This window comes from Saccopteryx bilineata, chromosome 3, assembly GCF_036850765.1.
Source record: "Saccopteryx bilineata isolate mSacBil1 chromosome 3, mSacBil1_pri_phased_curated, whole genome shotgun sequence".
In the NCBI taxonomy this organism is placed as follows: domain Eukaryota; kingdom Metazoa; phylum Chordata; class Mammalia; order Chiroptera; family Emballonuridae; genus Saccopteryx; species Saccopteryx bilineata.
The window spans coordinates 284,466,376-284,485,047 of record NC_089492.1 but is presented as its reverse complement, the minus strand read 5'-3'; the positions used below and the strand labels follow the sequence as shown (position 1 = coordinate 284,485,047).

At 50.3% G+C, this 18,672-nt stretch overlaps 1 protein-coding gene across 1 annotated transcript; it reads left to right on the top strand.

The window, feature by feature from the left end:
* The first annotated feature begins 4,763 nt into the window (after positions 1 to 4,763).
* LOC136329220 (arylacetamide deacetylase-like 3) lies at positions 4,764 to 12,077 on the top strand. Its single transcript, XM_066265176.1, has 4 exons — positions 4,764 to 4,931; positions 7,292 to 7,508; positions 9,456 to 9,519; positions 11,303 to 12,077. Exons 1-4 carry the CDS (start codon positions 4,764 to 4,766, stop codon positions 12,075 to 12,077), a joined length of 1,224 nt encoding a protein of 407 aa, XP_066121273.1.
* Positions 12,078 to 18,672: the final 6,595 nt, after the last annotated feature.

Genomic DNA, 18,672 nt, shown 5'->3' with positions numbered 1-18,672 from the left:
CAGTTGATGGGATTCTATGGCAATGTCATATAATTGGCTTTAGTCTTGCTGGTAGTCAAGGCTTGTTGGCGTTTGCAGGGTCTAAGATGAGAGAGTTTGCTTTCCTGGATTCTCTCTCCTAGTACCCCCTTCCTGCATTAGCAGCCTGGTGATCCAGCTATAAGGCTGCAACTGCTTCTGCCTGGGGAGTAAGAGGCTCAAAGAGCTGGGAAATCCGCACTCTATCCCCACTCAATGCAAGGCTTTGGGAAAGGCTCTGGCAGTCAGGGCCTCCAGTGTAATCAGGTGGGGGTGGGAGTCAATTGTTGTCAAGGTGACTGTTCAGCGCCTAGCATTCAGTTGGACCTCTCAACCCAGGCTTTCCACACTTTTTAGCCTGTTTTTGCTGGGAAGAAGAGGCACTAGTCTCTGCTTGCGACTAGTGTAGTATAGATCTTATTATCTGCCAAGTCCCTCTTGTTAGCGTTTATCCCTGAATATGGAGGCTCTATCAATCAGAAGTTGCCCCCGCCCCTTTAGCGAGAGGTACTAAAAAATATCACACCTCTTGTCTTGGGTCGCTGAACTGAGAGAGATCTTATCAATTTGAACCGAGTGTGCACAGATTTCATGGGTTAAGCTAGTTTCAGTGATTGGGTCGCAGCTGTGCTCCCGAAGGTATTTTTAGGCTGCCTGCGCGCGCCCCTCCCCCAACGCTTGATTGTTAGCTTGAATGGCTGGGTGAGGTGCCCCGCCCACGGAGAGAATCTCCCAAGTAGGGAAGACCACCCTGGTGCCTCTCCCGCTCGCCCTGCCGCTGGCGGCTGGATCGCACCAGGTGCAGGATAATGGGGCACCCTGGGTGTGCGGGCCAGTAGGGCGCTCTGGGCACGTGGAATGCCCAGGGCACGCGCGCGAATGGGGTGCTCCGGGCACCGGTGGCTGGCGACTCTCACTCGCAGTGCACGGGCCGCTGGGAACGTTAGTAGCGCTCGCTCTGCAACCGGACCGGGCGCGCGCCGGCGGCTGCTCGCTGCTCCTGAGTGTGGGCGGTGCTCGCTCTGCAACCGTACCGGGTGCGCGCCAGCGGCTGCTCGCCGCTCAGGAGTGTGCTCGCTCTGCAACCGGACCGGGCGTGCGCCCGCGGCTGCTCGCGGCTCCCGAGTGTGGGCAGTGCTCGCTCTGCAACCGGACCGGGCACGCCGGTGGCTGCTCGCCGCTCTGGAGTGTGGGCGGTGCTCGCTCTGCAACCGGACCGGGCACGCCGGTGGCTGCTCGCCGCTCTGGAGTGTGGGCGGTGCTCGCTCTGCAACCGGACCGGGCACGCCGGTGGCTGCTCGCCGCTCTGGAGTGTGGGCGGTGCTCGCTCTGCAACCGGACCGGGCACGCGCCCGAGGCTGCTCGAGGCTCCCGAGTGTGGGCTGACTCACCACAGGCGCACTCCCTCGCGGCTTGAATGAACGTCCCTGCGGTAGCTTCCTTCACACCCTGGTCTCTCAGATTCAAGTGATAACAGTCCTTTCGCTTTCAGTTTGTGTGGAACTCCGGAATGCTCCGAGGATAAATTTTTCTGTTTCTAGTTGATAAATTTGTTGTGATTTAGGGGAGATCTGTCGGACGCGCTGCTCACGGCGCCATTTCCGTGACGTCACCTGTATTTTGTTTTAATTCCAAAAACGGACAGAACTTTCCGGTAGACCTTATACATTTTGGGATTTATTTCACAGAAATGAGAGTTTTGAAAAGATTTAGGACCATCTAGAGATGTCTCACAGTAGGGGACTGGTTAACTAAATTACAGCACATACTAGCAATAGAACAGTGAAGTATTCTCTAATCACTGAAAATTAGATTAAGGAATCACATTACTAACATGGACCATTATTGAATGAAAAGAGCAGGTTACAGAGGACAGGTCCCATATGCCTCCACTTAAATGCACATGTGCGCGCGCTCTCTCTCTCTCTCTCTCTCTCTCTCTCTCTCTCACACACACACACACACCCTGCCATGGAGCCAGGTTTTATAGGGCTTATATAATTTTGAGAACTTCCTTCAAAAAATAAACACAAAATTATGAATACAATTTAGGTTCAAGAGTCAATACATATTTAGAACAAGAAAAGGAGTCTCAGGAAAGTACACATTTTTAAAAGCTGAATGAACCAAAGATATCACAAAGATCCAGAAAGGATTATTTGAATGCCTGCCTGACACAGGTGTCCCCTAGGGATGAGGGACTCTGATGTCTAAGCTTTGTCAGTGTGAGGAAAAAAGTCATGATAATGATACACTGAAATGAACCTGTATTACTTGGGTAATTTTTTAAAACAAAGAAGATCTTTTAAAAAAATCATAAGTCAGAATAGCTGATAGATGGTTCTTTTCTGATAGAATATAGTAAAATAAATCTTCACCCCAACACAGATTTGTAACCCGGCAGCGGTTATGCTATGAGCCGGAAGTTAGTGCCAAGAGTGTTCTGTTCGGTCAAGGGGAGACAGGGACGCTGTGCTTTGCTGATGTTCCCTTTCTTCACTGACATTTTGGTGTTGTTCCAAATAAGGGGCCAGAGAAGAGCCTTCTTTGCAGAGGACGCTCTTGTACACCTTCTGTTTGTGAGTGTGTGACCTTGGAAAAGCCACTTCACCTGACTGAGGCTGAGGTTCTTTACCGATAACAGGAGGACAAGAAGGGAAGAACCAAACGTGTTAATGCATGCAAAGGGCTGGAGCAGGGACCTCAGCTCCATTTTGCAGAAGAGGAAACTGCAAGGAGAGGAAGGTATGTGCACAATGATGTGCGTGTTTGGGGCAGAGCCAGAAGAACACCCAGGACTCTGCAGTCTGGGTCCTCTCGCTTTCCCTCTCAGACAGTGGCGGGGATGTGCGGCTCCAGGATCAGAATCCGTGGCCTTCTCGGGAGGGAGTCCTGTGTCCAGCACTCAGAGGATACAATCCAAAGGAGGCAGGCAAGAGCTATGCAGAATTAAACGAAACGTAGAGGTTGGTGTTGAAGACTGCCCCCCCCCCCCCGCTGTCTGGGCAGCAGTGCGGGTCAGCAGAGGCTAGCTGCCCTCACAAATAATCCTGCGTCCCCAGAGCTAACACAGCAAGCCTGCATGCCTTGATCATGCACCCTGAGAGTGCTCCTGGGGGAGTCCCCACCTCTGAGAGTGACACTGGGATCCAGGCTCTGCCTCTGTGAGCTTTAGCCACCAGTGGTCCTTTCCTCTGGAGGATTGTATGGACACTCTCCGGCCAGGCCTGGAAGGGGCTGCAGCAACATCACTCAGAGCCCCTGGTCAGCACACATCCCATGGTGCACCAGGTACAACTAGGAAGTGCTGTCTTCCGGCTGCCTGGGACGTGTGTCCACAAGGAAAGTGGAGGGGTTTGGAGAACATGCAGTGACGTCTCGGCCTGTGCCCCACCAGCCACGCTCACACTCATGCCTTTCAGGCACCGGTGCCTTTGATGAGCCCAGTAATTCCATGGAGTGGATACTGCTCTTATTCCCATCTTACAGATTTGGAAACCAAGACTCAGAGATTGTGCGTAACCTGCTCATGGTCAGAATGCTGGCCTTGGGCAGAGCCAAGATTCAAATCCAAGTCTCACTGACCTAGGGTTTTCAGCCTCAGCACTCCTGACAGGTCAAACCAGATAACCTCCTGTTGTAGGGACTGTCTGTGCACGTAGGATGCTTAGCAGCATCCCTGGCATCTATCAATGAGCTGCCAGTACCAGCCCGCACTCCTACCTGTGGTGACAATTAAAAATGTCTCAACATTGCCAGCTGTCTGGAGGGGGGGGAGGTAGGTAAAATCCCTCCCGTTTGAGAACAATTGCTCTGACCTCAAAGTGGGGAGGTAGGAGAGATGTCATCGTTCCAACTGTGGGAGTGGGACTTTGTTATTAGGGAGGATTTCTAGCACTGACAGCAATTTCTGACCTCACCTGGAAAGATGAGTAAACTCATTTTTTTTCCTGCATTACAATATAAAGAACACTGTCTTTTTATTCATTCCTTCAATCAATAGACATTTGCTGAGCACCTGCTAAGTATCAAACCCTGATCTAGTCTCAGGAGATAAAGCAAGGAACAAAACAAAACTACCTGTCTTCAGGGAGGATACATTCTACAGACAGAACACAACAAATGAAGTATATGTTACCTCAGGTGATAATAAAAGCCATAAAGACAAAGTAAGCAGGTGTGTGTATATGTGGGGAGTTATAATTTTAAATATGGTGGCCAGGGACAGCCTCACTCTGAAGGTGCCACGTAATCAGAGACCTGAAATAGAGGAAGGGTTGAGCTCAGCTGACATCTGAGGAAAGAACTTTGCATAGAGAAAAGCAAGTGCAAAGGTCCTGGGGCCTCATTGGCAGACTCAGGAACAGTAAGTGTGGTCAAAGTGGAATTAGGGGATGGGTGAGGAGGACGGAGAACAGGTGGAGGAAAAGTGTTGGTGATGTCCATGGGGACTCATCCAAGGCCATTTCCAGCAGCGGAGCCAGGACATATGCTGGGACCTTGGAGCTCTCATTTCCAGATGGGACAGATTGCAGGAGCCACTTTCTCCTTTTGTATGTCTGCAAGAACCATGTCCTCACCCGAGTCTGTGACTCACCTAGGCTGAGCCAATGCCTTTGGGAGATGAGGAGGTGGGGAAGGCAGGCTGTGATATAAGTGTCGGCAATATGCTGACATAAACCCTGTCCTAAGTGGCGTGCGCTGAGCAGTCTCTGCGTGGCCTCATCTGGGCCGGAAACAGCATGATGGTGGTCCTTCTTCTGGTTCTCCTTATAGCAGCCTGCGTGTTCTTCGTGGGGTTTGCGCTGTGGGTCATCTGTAGCAATTTCTTCACTGTGGACATCCCTGCAACCATTGGACAACCCCTGAAACTGCGGGTCCTCCACAGCCTGTTCCAGCTGTCGGTGGAGTTGGTGAGTTTGTGTTTTATTAGTGATAGTTAAGGACGGTGTTGAGAAAACATAAGAGAATCTTCTAGTTGAATAACATAAATAGCATGATGGTAGAGGCTGGCAGTATAGTCTCCATCATGAATAATACCTATTTGGTGACCAGTGGTTCTCAGCCTCTCCCCAGGGTTTCTCAGCTGAGTGGGCTGATAGCCACAAAATTCAAAATGATTCCCATTCTCTGAAAACAAACAAACAACAACAAGACTGTGGCCTTCCCCGGCCCTGTCTCTTGTCTTACCTCCCCCACGGTACTCGGCACAGCGTGCTGTGAAGCTGGGATGTTAGAAATGAGTTGTTCTGAATCTTTGGGTCCCCAGACTGCCTACCTGCTAGCTAGAACCAGCCACTGACAAAACAAAGAGACACGCTAGCAAATTAGTCAATTAGTACAGAGGAGCGAAACTACAGAATGTGACTTTAACACACACACACATACAATTAATATTATTGCTTTGGAGAGATGGGGACTGTCTATGTCACTAGTTGGATTCTGCTTGTTGTTCTTGGTGTCTGTAAGGCAACGAGATAGCTGTAACTAGATCACGGCGAGGAGCGCGTCGAGGAGGCAGCAAGGACTTGCGGTGCTGTCCCAGAGGGCTGGCAGGAGCGACGTAGAGAGAATATATTTCTTAAGTCTCTTACCTAATGCTGAGCGATTGCCAAGGCCGGCTCTCACGGGAAAGCCTCGCTGGAGAAGAACCCAGGAACCAAAGGTGTATTCCCACCCGAGTCAGAATCACAGGAGATGATGATTTGTTCTGATATTTGATCAGGCTTTGACTTTCATGGTCTACGGTCCCGGTTCCCAAACACACTGACTCAGTCTCTTCATCTGCTAAACAGGGGAACTAACAGTCCCAACGTCAGCGTTTTGTGGGGATGCAGTGAGTGGAGTGTGTTTCCGTGCCTGGCACAGAGTGAGCCCTCCCTAAGCTCTAGCCTTATTGCTACTGGCTGATTGTTTTTTTTTCTACAAAGATGTGTTGTACAACGACTGTGTGCCATCCGCCAGTTCTAGCTCTGAGGGTCAGTGATGGGCGAGACAGATAAAGTCCCATCAGATTCTTCCTGCAGGGCTGGGGGAAGAGTGGGCACTGGGAGGGTGGGGGTAGGGGTGGGGGTGGGAAGACGGCAACATATGAGCAACATGATTTCCAGAGTGGCAGGTGCTGTGAGGAACGCAAGCTGGGCGGGGGGACAGCCGGACTTCTCAGTGGGGGTCTCTGAGCCCCAAATGGTGAAAGGGGTAAGGGGTCCTAGATTTAGGTGGGAAAAATCACCCCATTTTCACTAACCTCTAATGAAAATGTAGTATGTCCTTCCATAAAGATGAGGGTGACAAACCACAGCCATGATAGTAGGAGTTGCGACTTTGTCACCAAGTGGAATCACATATATTCCAAGCACATTACACCTGGGCAGATTTTGTGAAAAACCATGTAGACACCTCATTCCTTTGAGATGTGATCGTATCAGAGCAGCTGCCAGAACTCGCTGTTCAGGTGTAAATGAGGAAGCTCATATGGTACTGTGTCACACATTTAGTTCAGTATTTTGATAACTATATTGAAATAAAACTGCCTTGTCATCCACGTATGCACTCAAAAACATTCTGCAATGAGGTCACGGGCTTCACTACAAGGCAGAAAGGCTTTGGCATGGGAAGGGTTAGGGACCCCTGGGAAGACAGTGTCCTGGTGGAAGAGCCCATCTTATTTAGTTTTATTTATTATCATACAAACTTTCAGACACGCACCATTGTAGAAAGAAGCCCCATGTCCCCACCCCATGGTGTTCGTGACTCCAGGAAAATTATGCTTCATCCGTGCCCCTGAACTGTCCCTCCTTCTATTTTCCTTATGATGTGGATCCCCCATCATATTATTTTATCTAAAAATATTTCCGTAGGTATCTCTAAAAGATAAGAATTCCCCTGTCCTGCTTTAAAAAAATATAACCACACTGCTGTTAGAACCTCAAAAGAGCAGCAGTACTGGCAGGACCATGTTGTCCCAGCTGGCCCAAAAGGGACTCCCTGAGAAGACATGTCATATCCGGGCCGAGCTGGACCAGAGATCCGTGGGGGCGGTGGGCATTCCAGGTAGAGGGGTCAAGGGCGGCCAGAAGCCTGGTCTGCAGGGCTGGGGGTGTGTGGGGTTGCGGAGAGCCATTGGAAGAGGTTGGCGCTGGGGCGGTGTGACCAGGGATTTCCTGCAGGTGTGGAGCACGGGGCGGGGCCGGTCGGCATGGGGCAGGCAGCTGGCCTCCAGCAGGGACATGCAGAAATCCTTCCACTGAATTTCTTATTCTCTCACCAACAGGGGATGGTTTTTGAGAAACTGAGAATCTGTTCTATGCCCCAATTTGCCCGTTTTCTGCACGACCTACGGCCACTCAAGAAGGACCCGGCTGTGGCGGTCAAGAACCTGCGCTACGGGACTATCCCGGTGAGACTGTTCCAGCCCAAGGCGTCCTCCCGCGCCCTCCGGCCGGGCATCGTGTTCTTCCACGGCGGCGCCGGGATACTAGGGAGCTTGAGTAAGTCCTTCCCTCCGCCCCCGGCTGGTGGTGTGACAGCTTCAGGGCAGTATGGGGAGGCACCTCCCTCTAGCAGGAGGCCCTTCATTCACCTTCCAGGGATCTAAAACCGCTGTTATGACCAAGAAACACCAGGGCAGTTAGCAGGTCCTAGATTGTTGAGGTGGTAAAGATATGGAACGTACTGATCTCTTTGGGGAAGTCCAGAGGTATAGATACACTATGTGTGTGTGTGTGTGTGTGTGTGTGTGTGTGTGTACACGTGTGCATCTCTGCAGGTGTCTATGCAGGCTTTCCCTGCTCAGCAATAGTGTCCCCATGACACCCTTAAGCAAAGAAGCAATTATCTTAGGACACATCTCGGTAACGGATGCACCAAATGAGGCCGGGCAAAGCCCAGATGCTCACAGATTCTGCACAGCTCTGGGCTGGATGCTGAGATGTGGACCGTGGTCCCCAGGAGAGGGGCTTGGCGGCTGGTTCTACTGCCCAGGTTGGGGCGGGTGCTGCCCTGGAAGGGCTTCTTTGAGAAACCTATGCTGAACGCTGTTTTTGCTTTTCATTTTTTATTTTTTATTTTTGGTAAAAGTGAAAATCCTCTTTGGACTTCCTTCGGCTACCTCAAAAACAGGTACTAAATTTGGTGTTTCGTAAAGACGCAGTGACCTAAAGCAAACCTTCATTAAAGCGGGAACACCTGTCTATACATATGAAATTCACATCACATAAAACACCGTTGGAAAGTGTGCAGTTCAGTGGCATTAGGTACTTTCACCATGTTGTTCAACCACCACCTCTACTTAGTTAGAAATAAGGATTTTTTAAAAATGAGGAAAATTAAAATACATCATTCTGTTTCACTTCAGGTATGGGCTGAGACATATTTGGACATAAACAAAGATGAGAGCCAAAGAGTCAAAGAAAATTAACGGGAGAAAAAACTCACAATTGCCCTGGCCGGTTGGCTCAGCGGTAGAGCGTCGGCCTAGCGTGCGGAGGACCCGGGTTCAATTCCCGGCCAGGGCACACAGGAGAAGCGCCCATTTGCTTCTCCACCCCTCCGCCGCACTTTCCTCTCTGTCTCTCTCTTCCCCTCCCGCAGCCGAGGCTCCATTGGAGCAAAGATGGCCCGGGCGCTGGGGATGGCTCCTTGGCCTCTGCCCCAGGCGCTAGAGTGGCTCTGGTCGCAATATGGCGACGCCCAGGATGGGCAGAGCATCGCCCCCTGGTGGGCAGAGCGTCGCCCCTGGTGGGCGTACCGGGTGGATCCCGGTCGGGCGCATGCGGGAGTCTGTCTGACTGTCTCTCCCTGTTTCCAGCTTCAGAAAAATGAAAAAAAAAAAAAAAAAAAAAAAAAACACAAAAAAACCAAAAAAAACCCCTCACAATTGAGATAATTTTATGATATCATTTCTCCCCTCCCCACTCACACACAGTAGGAATTAGGGAAAAGCCCCTTTATAGTGCTCTCTAGTCTGTGGAATGCAGGATCTATTGCAGCACCCTGTAGAATAGGGGGTTTAATGCAGCTGTAGTTTGGGGATGGTATGCATAATAAATGACAGTAACAGTGAAAATGTATTAATATTTATAAATATTAGTATTAACTATGTGCATTATCTCATTGAAATCCCCCACACCTGTCATTTTCATCAACCCCATTTTACAGATGAGAAAATCAAGCCTCAGGGAGGGAAGGGATGTGCCCCACACTCTCAGCTCAAGTGCAAAGGTGACAACGTAGAGACTTGAGCTTGGGTCTGACTCCAGAGTCCCCACACAGAACCGCTGTATTCTATGGCCAAACAGCTTCTCAGATAATTGTGAGCAAAGAGTCACAAGCCAAGAGCTCCGTCTGTGGTGGCCGCCAGTGAGAAGGGGCAGCCGCTGGTGGGCAAAGGAAGCCCACCAGCCCTCCTAGTGACGCGAAAATCTTTTATTTTCTAGACACTCACCATGTAATATGCTGCTGTTTGTCCAAGGAGAGTGACTCAGTGGTTTTATCTGTCGGGTGAGTAAAGGGGAGGAGAGGCAGGGATGGGGAAACCAGGCCGTGACCTGGAGTGACAGGGTGGGGGGTAGGAACTCAGGCAGGCAAAGGAGTCGGAGGGACACCGGGAGCAGGAAGCCAGCGAGGAGAAGAGGAAGAACGAGGGAGAGACAGAGAGGCAGAGAACGGTCCGTCCTTCCTGCGGGCGGCCCATGGGTACTGTGCCTTTCAACGTGGCATTCCTGTGCACGGCGTCCCTCGGCAGCTGGGTGGGTAGAGGGCTCAGGTAAGCAGATCAGCTGCCACGCTTCACAGCAGGTGCCCTTTTGGGTGGATACTCTATTGAGCAGAACAGCCCTCACTCACATCCTGGACACTTGGCACCTCCCTCCACTACCTGTCCTCGGTGCCCTGGGCCGTCAGCGGGACAACCGCAAACACCACACATCATTTCCAAGTGTTCAGTGGTGAGGTCTGTGGAAGGAAGAGAGAAAAATTAAAAAAAGCCACTCCCTCTCCTAGCTGATCTTGGCGAGTCAGTCACCCAACCTGGAGAGGTGAAGAGGGCTTGGTGGATACGGGGCAGAGAGTCCTGGGAGGACCCTCCTTGGGCGTTAGACAACCTGGATACACAGGAGGACATGTCCTCCTGCCTGACACATCATTACACAGTGCTGGTCATGCTTTTCCAGCAATTTTGTTTAAATGCACCGGCCATGAAGAAATTTCAATGGCAGCCTTTGTGTGGGGCTACCCTTGCCAGCTTTCCTGGGACACAGCTAATAAAGTACAGCAGTTTAAAGCATCCAGAAGTCAGTCCTGGGTGAGGGAAGAGACTGGGAGAAGTGCTTCACTTGCCAGTTCTTGATTCCAAACCCCTTTCTGCAGGGGGATGGGACTCTTGATCCAGGGCTGGCCCCGATAATGTCTCTCTGTTCTGGTTGGGCTGAACCCAGATATCATCTGTAGGATACACTAGCAAATATCAGCCAGGAGATCATTTTGTGACTCCAAGGTAGACAAAGCTTAGGAGTAAAAGCGTGCTGACCCAGGTAGCTACGATATGGGGATATCAGAACGGAAATGGCTGGGAGAAGCTTTGTTGATCCCATAGAATGATAAGGTGTTCCCTTTCTTTTTGAAGCTAGGGAGTGGGCATTTAGAATGGTGAAATTTCTCCCAAAACCCAGATGTCTGGAATCTCTTGAAAAATGGGAGAGTCTCACTAACAATGCCACGCTGATGAACTTGCACCTGCGTGACAGCCACCTGAGCAAGAAGCCATGGGCTCGAGTTGGGGTGGAGGCAGGCTGTATGTTACCTGTTGGCCCTTGGTAATACTGAAGTCTTCAAGATGAGAGGCCACAAAACCTGTGTGCAAGGCAGTGTTATGTAGAATCTAAACCCAGGCCAGCCTGAGGTTGCTTGTAAAAGAATCCAAAAGGTAGAGAACAGGTGAGTCAGAGTAGCACCAGAAGGTAGATCCAGAGGGATGGGTTTTGTGGTGGTGATAGCTAAGTATCTGACCGATAGGTGGATGACAGGGCTTTTGTGGTCACAGCCTGTCCCCCAAGTTGGGATTGAGACAGTGGGAATAACAGCTACCACTTACCGAGCCCATGTGCCCGGGCACTGATGACTTTAGGTCCAGCAGCTCATTTAAGCCCCATACTTTAACTTTCTCTGCTCAGGTTTCAGATAGAGAAGTTAATGGAAGATATTTGGGCTCAAGGACGCTAGACACAGGTGTTTTGGGCTCTGCTCGGGTGAGGAGTGTAAGCCATGTTCCCTGATTCTGTTTTAGATACCGCATGGCACCCCAGCATAGGTTTCCAGCCATGGTAAGAGACAGCCTTGCGGCCACGGTCCACTTCCTGCGGTCCCTGGATAAGTACGGGGTGGATCCAGCCAGAGTTGTGGTCTGTGGTGACAGCGTGGGAGGGGGCGTGGCAATGGCCATGTCTCAGATACTTCTGGACCGTATAGACCTCCCCAAGATCCGCGCTCAGATCCTCATCTATCCCGTTCTCCAGTGCATGGATTTCCAGCTCCCTTCCTACCAGCAGAACAAGAACGCCCCAATGCTCACGGAAAATTTTGCCTTTCGCTGTTTGTTTTATTACCTGGGCATCAACCCCTCCTGGAAAAGCGCCATCAGGAGAGGCGCCCATTTGCCTGCTGAACTCTGGGAGAAGTATGGAAAGTGGATGGGCTCAGAAAACATCCCGGAGAGGTTTAAGAAGAGAGGTTACTGTCAGGAGCCTCGGGCGCCCCTGAATGAGGGTGCTTACCTAGAGACCAACCTCATTCTGGATTTGATGAACTCGCCCCTGATTGCAGAGGACGAGGTCATGTCTCGGCTCCCGGAAGCTTGCATTGTGAGCTGTGAGTATGATTTTCTCCGAGACAACTCGCTGTTGTGCAAGAAGAGACTGGAGGACCTGGGAGTCCCAGTGACGTGGCACCACATGGAGGATGGTTTTCACGGAGTGCTTACCACTCTCCACATGGGCTGTGCGCACTTCCCCTGTGCAACTAGGATTCTGAACGTCGCAGTCCAGTTTGTAAAGGGGCTGTGATGTGGGTCCCACCATCACCCAGTTCCCTGTGGGGCTCTCTGTTGCTGATGTTGGTGATGCTGAGTGAGGCTAAGGAGGGAACTGAGACTGCCATTCCTCTCGCTCTAGGTTCTAGAATCAGAGAATGCATGTTTCTGAGCAGAGCATTGGCCCCAGACAGGCATTGCCAGCTGGATCATGGTTGGGGGCGCATGAGAGAGTCTGTCGCTCTATCTCCCCTCCTCTCACTTGGAAAAGAAAAGACACTGAACCAACTTCGATTGGCCTAAATGAAAGAGAGGGAGGGAGGTAGGGAGAGAGAGAGAGAGAGAGAGAGAGAGAGAGAGAGAGTATATTGGCCGATGGGATAAATCAGGCATGGTTTGATGCAGGAATTCAGACCATGCCATCAACAAGTGTTTCTCCTTTCCTCCATTCTGTGCTTTTCTCTGTTTACTTGACATTCATGTCTCCCCATGGCGGCCCTGAACAGCTCCATCCTTACATTCTCCCTGGGTCATTATTATGCATTTGCCTCATTCTCAGCAGTCCCAGCAGAAACCACATTGTAACTCAGTGACTCTATGAGCTTTCTGAATGGAGTGTCCAGTTGTCACAATCAAGGGAATGGGACGTATTGACTGACCATATGTAAGCCCCGTGCCATCCTTGGGGTGGACTGTGGGGTCTGCGCCACCTGGGGCTTGAACTGAGCACGGGGGAGGGAGGGGCTGCTTCCCTCACATCAACACCTGGTCTACCATGTGGACGTCTATACTTACTCTACTAGACACTGAATCTGGAGTCCAGGTACCCGGAAATGGCAAGAGATATCAGGGACCACAAGGCACATTTACCGCCCGCTCCTTAAAAATAAAAACTCCTTTGAAACAATGACCCAGGCTCTCCTGCTGGCCCTCTCTGGTCTTCAGGAGGCTTTCTGTTCCTGTGGGGACATGGTTCTTGTAGACCAAGATCCAAGTTTACTGCACAAGGGCCCCGGGCATGCCTTTAACTGGCTTTCTGGTGAATGTGCTGAAACATGGGGCAGAGAGAAATCCATTGGGTGGCTTCTCGATCTATTCACAGAAGGTGACTGCAGGTGGCTATGCTGGAGAGCTAGGAACCACTCATTAAAAGAACATTGTTGGCCCTGGCCGGTTGGCTCAGTGGTAGATCATCGGCTCAATGTGTGGAAGTCCCAGGTTTGATTTCTGGCCAGGGCACACAGGAGAAGTGCTTGTTTTCTTCTACACCCTTCCCCCTCTCCTTTCTATCTCTCTCTTCCCCTCCCACAGCCAAGGCTCCATGGCCTTCACCTCAGACGCTAGAATGGCTCCAGTTGCAACAGAGCAATGGCCCAGATGGGCAGAGCATCATCCCCTGGTGGGCATGCCGGGTGGATCCTGGTCAGACATATGCGGGAGTATGTCTCTCTGCCTCCCGGCTTCTCACTTCAGAAAAATACAAAAAAAAAAAAAAAAAAAAAAAAAAAAAAGAACATTGTTGCCTGACCAAGTAGTGGCACAGTGGATAGATTATTGGACTGACACGTGGAGGCTCCACATTCAAAACCCCAAGGTTACCAGCTTGAGTGCGGGCTCATCTGGCTTGAGTGCAGGCTCACTAGCTCTTGAGTGCAGGGTCGCTGGCTTGAGCATGGGATCATAGACATGACCCAATGGTTGCTGGCTTGAGCCCAAGGTTGCTGGCTTAAGGAAGGGGTCACTCACTCTGCTGTAGCCCCCCAGTCAAGGCACTAATGAGAAAGCAATCAATGAACAACTAAGGTGCCACAACAAAGAATTGATGCTTCTCATCTTTTTCCCTTCCTGTCTGTCCCTATCTGTCCCTCTCTCTGATTCTCTCTCTGTCTCTGTCAAAAAAACAAAAAGAACATTGTTTTGTAACCACTCAGCTGTTGGGAGAACTGGAATCTGAGAAGTGTGCTTGCTTTTGAGACAGAGCTCTGAGTGGCGTCTGTGTTGGCTTCCATCTTGGAGTGTGGTCTGTATCGTTTCACTCCTGCCTCCGGAGGTCGGGGCGGAGATATGAGCCAACCTTCTGCAAAGTTGGGTGGTTGGGTCTTCCACTAAGGGGTGCTAAGAAGTTGGTAAGCCACTAGAGACTGTTAGTGCAGATGAGTGGTTACAGGTTAGGGACTGGAAGCACCACCAGGTGGACTCCCTTCCGAGGCTGCCGATCCTGGGGGAAATAAAGCACTTTCACCCCCAAAAGCTGCCTTGGTTGAATTGGGACCAAATGTTCCGCTCTTCTGCTTTGCACGTCATTGCTCTCTGTTCCACAACCCATTCACAAAGTCAGGGAGGAAATGAACGTTCACCAAGAACCAACTACACGCTCGGCACTGTACTGGGCTGTTCAAATGTGTCACTTCGTTGTCATGAGATAACACTATTTTCGGTCGCTGCCCAGGCATTTTATAATGTGACAACCCTGCTCTCGCCCAGTCTAGACATTTAGATACAGACTTGAGCTTAGGATTCCTGCCATAAGTTCCTGCTTAGTTTTTCTCACATCACATTTTATATATTTTTTTAAGTGAGAGGAGGGAAGATTAGAGAGACAGACTCACATGTGCTCTGACTGGGATCTACCCGGCCACCCCATCTGGGGCCAATGCTTAAATCAACAGAGCTATCTTCAGTGCCTGGGTCTGACGCTCAAACCAGTGGAGCTACTGGCTGCGAGAGGGCAGAGAGAGAAAAGGAAGAGAGGGAGGGAAAGAGAAGCAGATGGTCACTTCTTCTGTGTGCCCTGACTGGGGACGCAAACCTGATCTGTCTCACAGCAGCCCCTTTCTGTTGTGCCCTCCGGCCCACTAGGTCTTTTCTTTCCCATCATTCCAAATCAGAACAAAAGACAGGACTGAGCCTCATAACCTCATCTGAGTCATTTCCAACCCAGGTACGTCTCAGCTACTGTCTGAGTCGAGTTGATAGAATCAAGTCTTTGCCAGATGGTTTCCTTTGCTAACTTGACTGTGGCTTTCTCTAAGTGCAAGTGACCTTGGAAATGCTGACTGTGGTCCCTCGGGAGCGCACAGCTGAGGGGCCCCGCTCACACAGCTCAGGGGACAGGGACACCCACACACCTTTAACCCAGATACTCTGGGGGTGTTTTCTCAGTAAACTCCCAAGACTTTTCTGGAAAGACCTGCCAGGTAGCCCAGGGCAAGTGCCATGAGCTGCAGGATAGTGCATTGCACCCCAGATTGCTGGCCTTGGAGAGCAGCAGGCAGTGGAAGATAAGGTCCAAGGGCAAAGTCAAAAAATGGGCCAAATTGTTCTCTGCTGCCCCTCCCCCCAGTTCCCTTTCAGTGTCTTCCTCGTGGTGCTCACACCTCCGAGACCTCCCTGCCTTTCTGACCCCAAACCCCGAACCCCGTCTCCCCGTTCCCTGCCCCCTCCGCTCCAGAGTGACTGTCTGCTCTCTCCTCTTGTGCCTGGCCAGGACAGGCTGTAGGCGTTAGCACATGCTGCCGTGACCAATGGCCCACAGTCTCAGTGGTTTATGACAGCCACAGGCTATTTCCTGCGCACCTTACACATCCTTGGTTCTCCCCATGCAATGACAGCTTATCTGCCGTGCAATCCAGGCCAAGGGAGCAGCCTCTATCTGGAACATCCGTAGTCTCACGGAAGAGGGAAAATGAACATGGCAGATCACACACACAGTCTCCTCCAGTTTCTGCTCAGAAATGACCTCATGGTTCCTGCTCACCTTTCATTGGCCAGAGCAAGTCACATGGCCGAGCCAGACTGGAGACAGGACAGGGAAGGGCCAGGGAAGCAACCTCTGTCTGGTAGAGGGTGGTAGATGATTTTGGACAATGTGACAGCTGCCACACTTTTAATCAATCTCCATTTCCATTCTACCTTTAAAAATTTTAATTTTAACATATGGAAGTGACACATAAATCTATTTTTCTTCTAAATAAAACTTTCAAATACCAGAGATAAAGCAAAGTCCTTTTGGGTTACTCTCCTGCAATTCTATTCCCTGTTATCTGGATGTCTCTACTGTTCCTTTCTTGGGGTGGGGCAGTGGTGGGATTCAAATAATTTAACAACTGGTGCTCTGCCTTGATGACCATTGTAAATATAAAAAAACGATATGCTGAAAGGCAGTTTATTATTTCATGCATTTAATACTTAAGAACAATAAAAGGTACAGAAACATAAACTATGTTATAAGAAAGAGTTTTAAAATATTAATGAAAAAATATTCAATAATACCTGACAAAAAAAAATAATAAAACCATTATTTGAGATATTTCCATATCACTTCTTTTTTTTTTTTTTTTTTTTTTTTTTTTTACAGAGACAGAGAGTCAGAGGGATAGACAGGGACAGATAGACAGGAACGGAGAGAGATGAGAAGCGTCAATCATTAGTTTTTCGTTGCGCATTGCGACTTCTTAGTTGTTCATTGATTGTTTTCTCATATGTGCCTTGACCAGCAGACTGAGTAACCCCTTGCTGGAGCCAAGGACCCTGGGTCCAAGCTGGTGAGCTTTTACTCAAGCCAGATGAGCCCGCGCTCAAGCTGGCAACCTCAGGGTCTCGAACCTGGGTCCTTCCACATCCCAGTCCAATGCTCTATCCACTGCGCCACTGCCTGGTCAGGCTCCATATCACTTCTTGATTGGCATCCTCACTTGTAATTATTTTCACCTGTGGACAGAATGGACATTATTAGGGTGCTTAGAATACACTGCTGTGCAGATGAACGTTAAAAAAGAGTAAGGAAGGTGCATTTGTGATTTCCACATCGGGCGGCTGATGACAAAGGAAGGCACATAATAAGATGGTGTTGCTAAGTGGTGATTTTGACAATGAATGAAGAGGCCTGGGAGCTCCCTTCGATTTTTCAAAACCAATTGTTATTTCCCCACAATTGCTCCTGGTACAATTGCCAGCAGGGAACAAATTAGTTAATGTCTTAGTCGAGAGTACACAAACATGGACCCGGAGCCAGCCGAGGGCTGATCAGTTCTGGGCATGTGTTGTACGCAGCAGGCAGCCCCAGACATCAGCAGAAAGTTACAAAAACTAGCCTGGGACCCCACCTCCTCACTGAGCAAGTGACCAGCAGAGGGAGAGGAAAAAGTCACCCGATGGAAAGGCTCACTGGCTAGTAGCAGCTTCAAATTCTATGCTACCTCAGGGATACCCAGCCTCCAGGCTGCAATGGACATCAAAGGGGCGATGCTACTCCTGTGGACCAGAGGGACACATGAAGAAGGGGTGCCCACAATCAGCTCGACGGCCCCAGGTCCATCCTTCTCTGAAGGAGAGAAGGACCTTGGAAAAGCGAGGGTCCTAGGCTCCCAAGGGAACCTAGTGCCTCCAAGCCAATGATGGCTGAAACACCCGAGAACTGATGGTGCCTGAGGCCTCCCCCGCCCCCACCGACCATCTGACCATCACGCCAGAGGAGCCTCGGGTGACCCTTGATGTGGCAGGCAAGCCCACTACATTTTATTTTTTAATTTTTTTTTTTTAAACAGAGACAGAGAGAGAGAGTCAGAGAGAGGGATAGACAGGGACAGACAGACAGGAATGGAGAGATGAGAAGCATCAATTGTTAGTTTTTCGTTGCGCATTGCGACACATAGTTGTTCATTGATTGCTTTCTCATATGTACCTTGACCGTGGGCCTTCAGCAGACCGAGTAACCCCTTGCTTGAGCCAGCAACCTTGGGTCCAAGTTGGTGAGCTTTTGCTCAAACCAGATGAGCCCATGTTTAAGCTGGCACCTCGGGGTCTCGAGCCTGGGTCCTCAGCATCCCAGTTCGATGCTCTATCCACTGCGCCACCTCCTGGTCAGGCAAGCCCACTACATTTTTATTAGACACGGGCTGCTTACTCTACTCTCACTGGCTCACCCGGGCTCTTTTCTTCTCAAACCTGCTGGATCCCTGGGGTAAAAACGAGCATCCTCATCGCGCTGCTGTTTCATTCAACACCTCGGCTGCTGCCTCGGAAATCTCATTTTTGGTCATGTCTTTCTCATAGTTCTTTTGTGCTCTGTTCCCTTATTAGGGAGGGACATCTTGTCTAGTCTAGGAACTACTATAACCCTAGGAACATTAGTCACAGAAGATAATAAACCCTCATTGTCATGCCCGATGGCCAATCTGATTCCTACACTGAACCAGAAATTAATAATGTTCCAGAATCTATCCTTGTCCAAGTCAACCCTAAGGTTTGGAAAGCTAGAATACCAGGCAGAGCCCTGGCCGGTTGGCTGAGCGGTAGAGCATTGGCCCATCGTGTGAAAGTCCCAAGTTTGATTCCTGGTCAGGGCACATATAGGAGAGGCACCCATCTTCTTCTCCATCCTTCCCCCTATTCTTTCTCTCTGTCTCTCTCTTCCCTTCCCTCAGCCAAGGCTCCATTGGAGAAAAGTTGGCCCAGGCACTGAGGACAGGTCCATGGCCTCTACCTCAGGCGCTAGAATGGCTCCAGTTGCGGCAGAGCATGCCCCCTGGTGGGCATGCTGGGTGGATCCCTGTCGGGTGCATGCCTCCCGGCTTCTCACTTCAGAAAAAAAAAAAATTAAAATTAGAATACCAGGCAGGACAACTCAC

What these genes read in the sequence shown, in the direction of transcription:
- LOC136329220 (XM_066265176.1), top strand. Translation starts at nt 4,764, where the DNA reads ATGGTGGTCCTTCTTCTGGTTCTCCTTATAGCAGCCTGCGTGTTCTTC. An exon ending in TCCAGCTGTCGGTGGAGTTG is followed by an intron (nt 4,932 to 7,291) that starts GTGAGTTTGTGT and finishes TCTCACCAACAG; the next exon opens with GGGATGGTTTTTGAGAAACT. An exon ending in TCAGTGGTTTTATCTGTCGG is followed by an intron (nt 9,520 to 11,302) that starts GTGAGTAAAGGG and finishes ATTCTGTTTTAG; the next exon opens with ATACCGCATGGCACCCCAGC.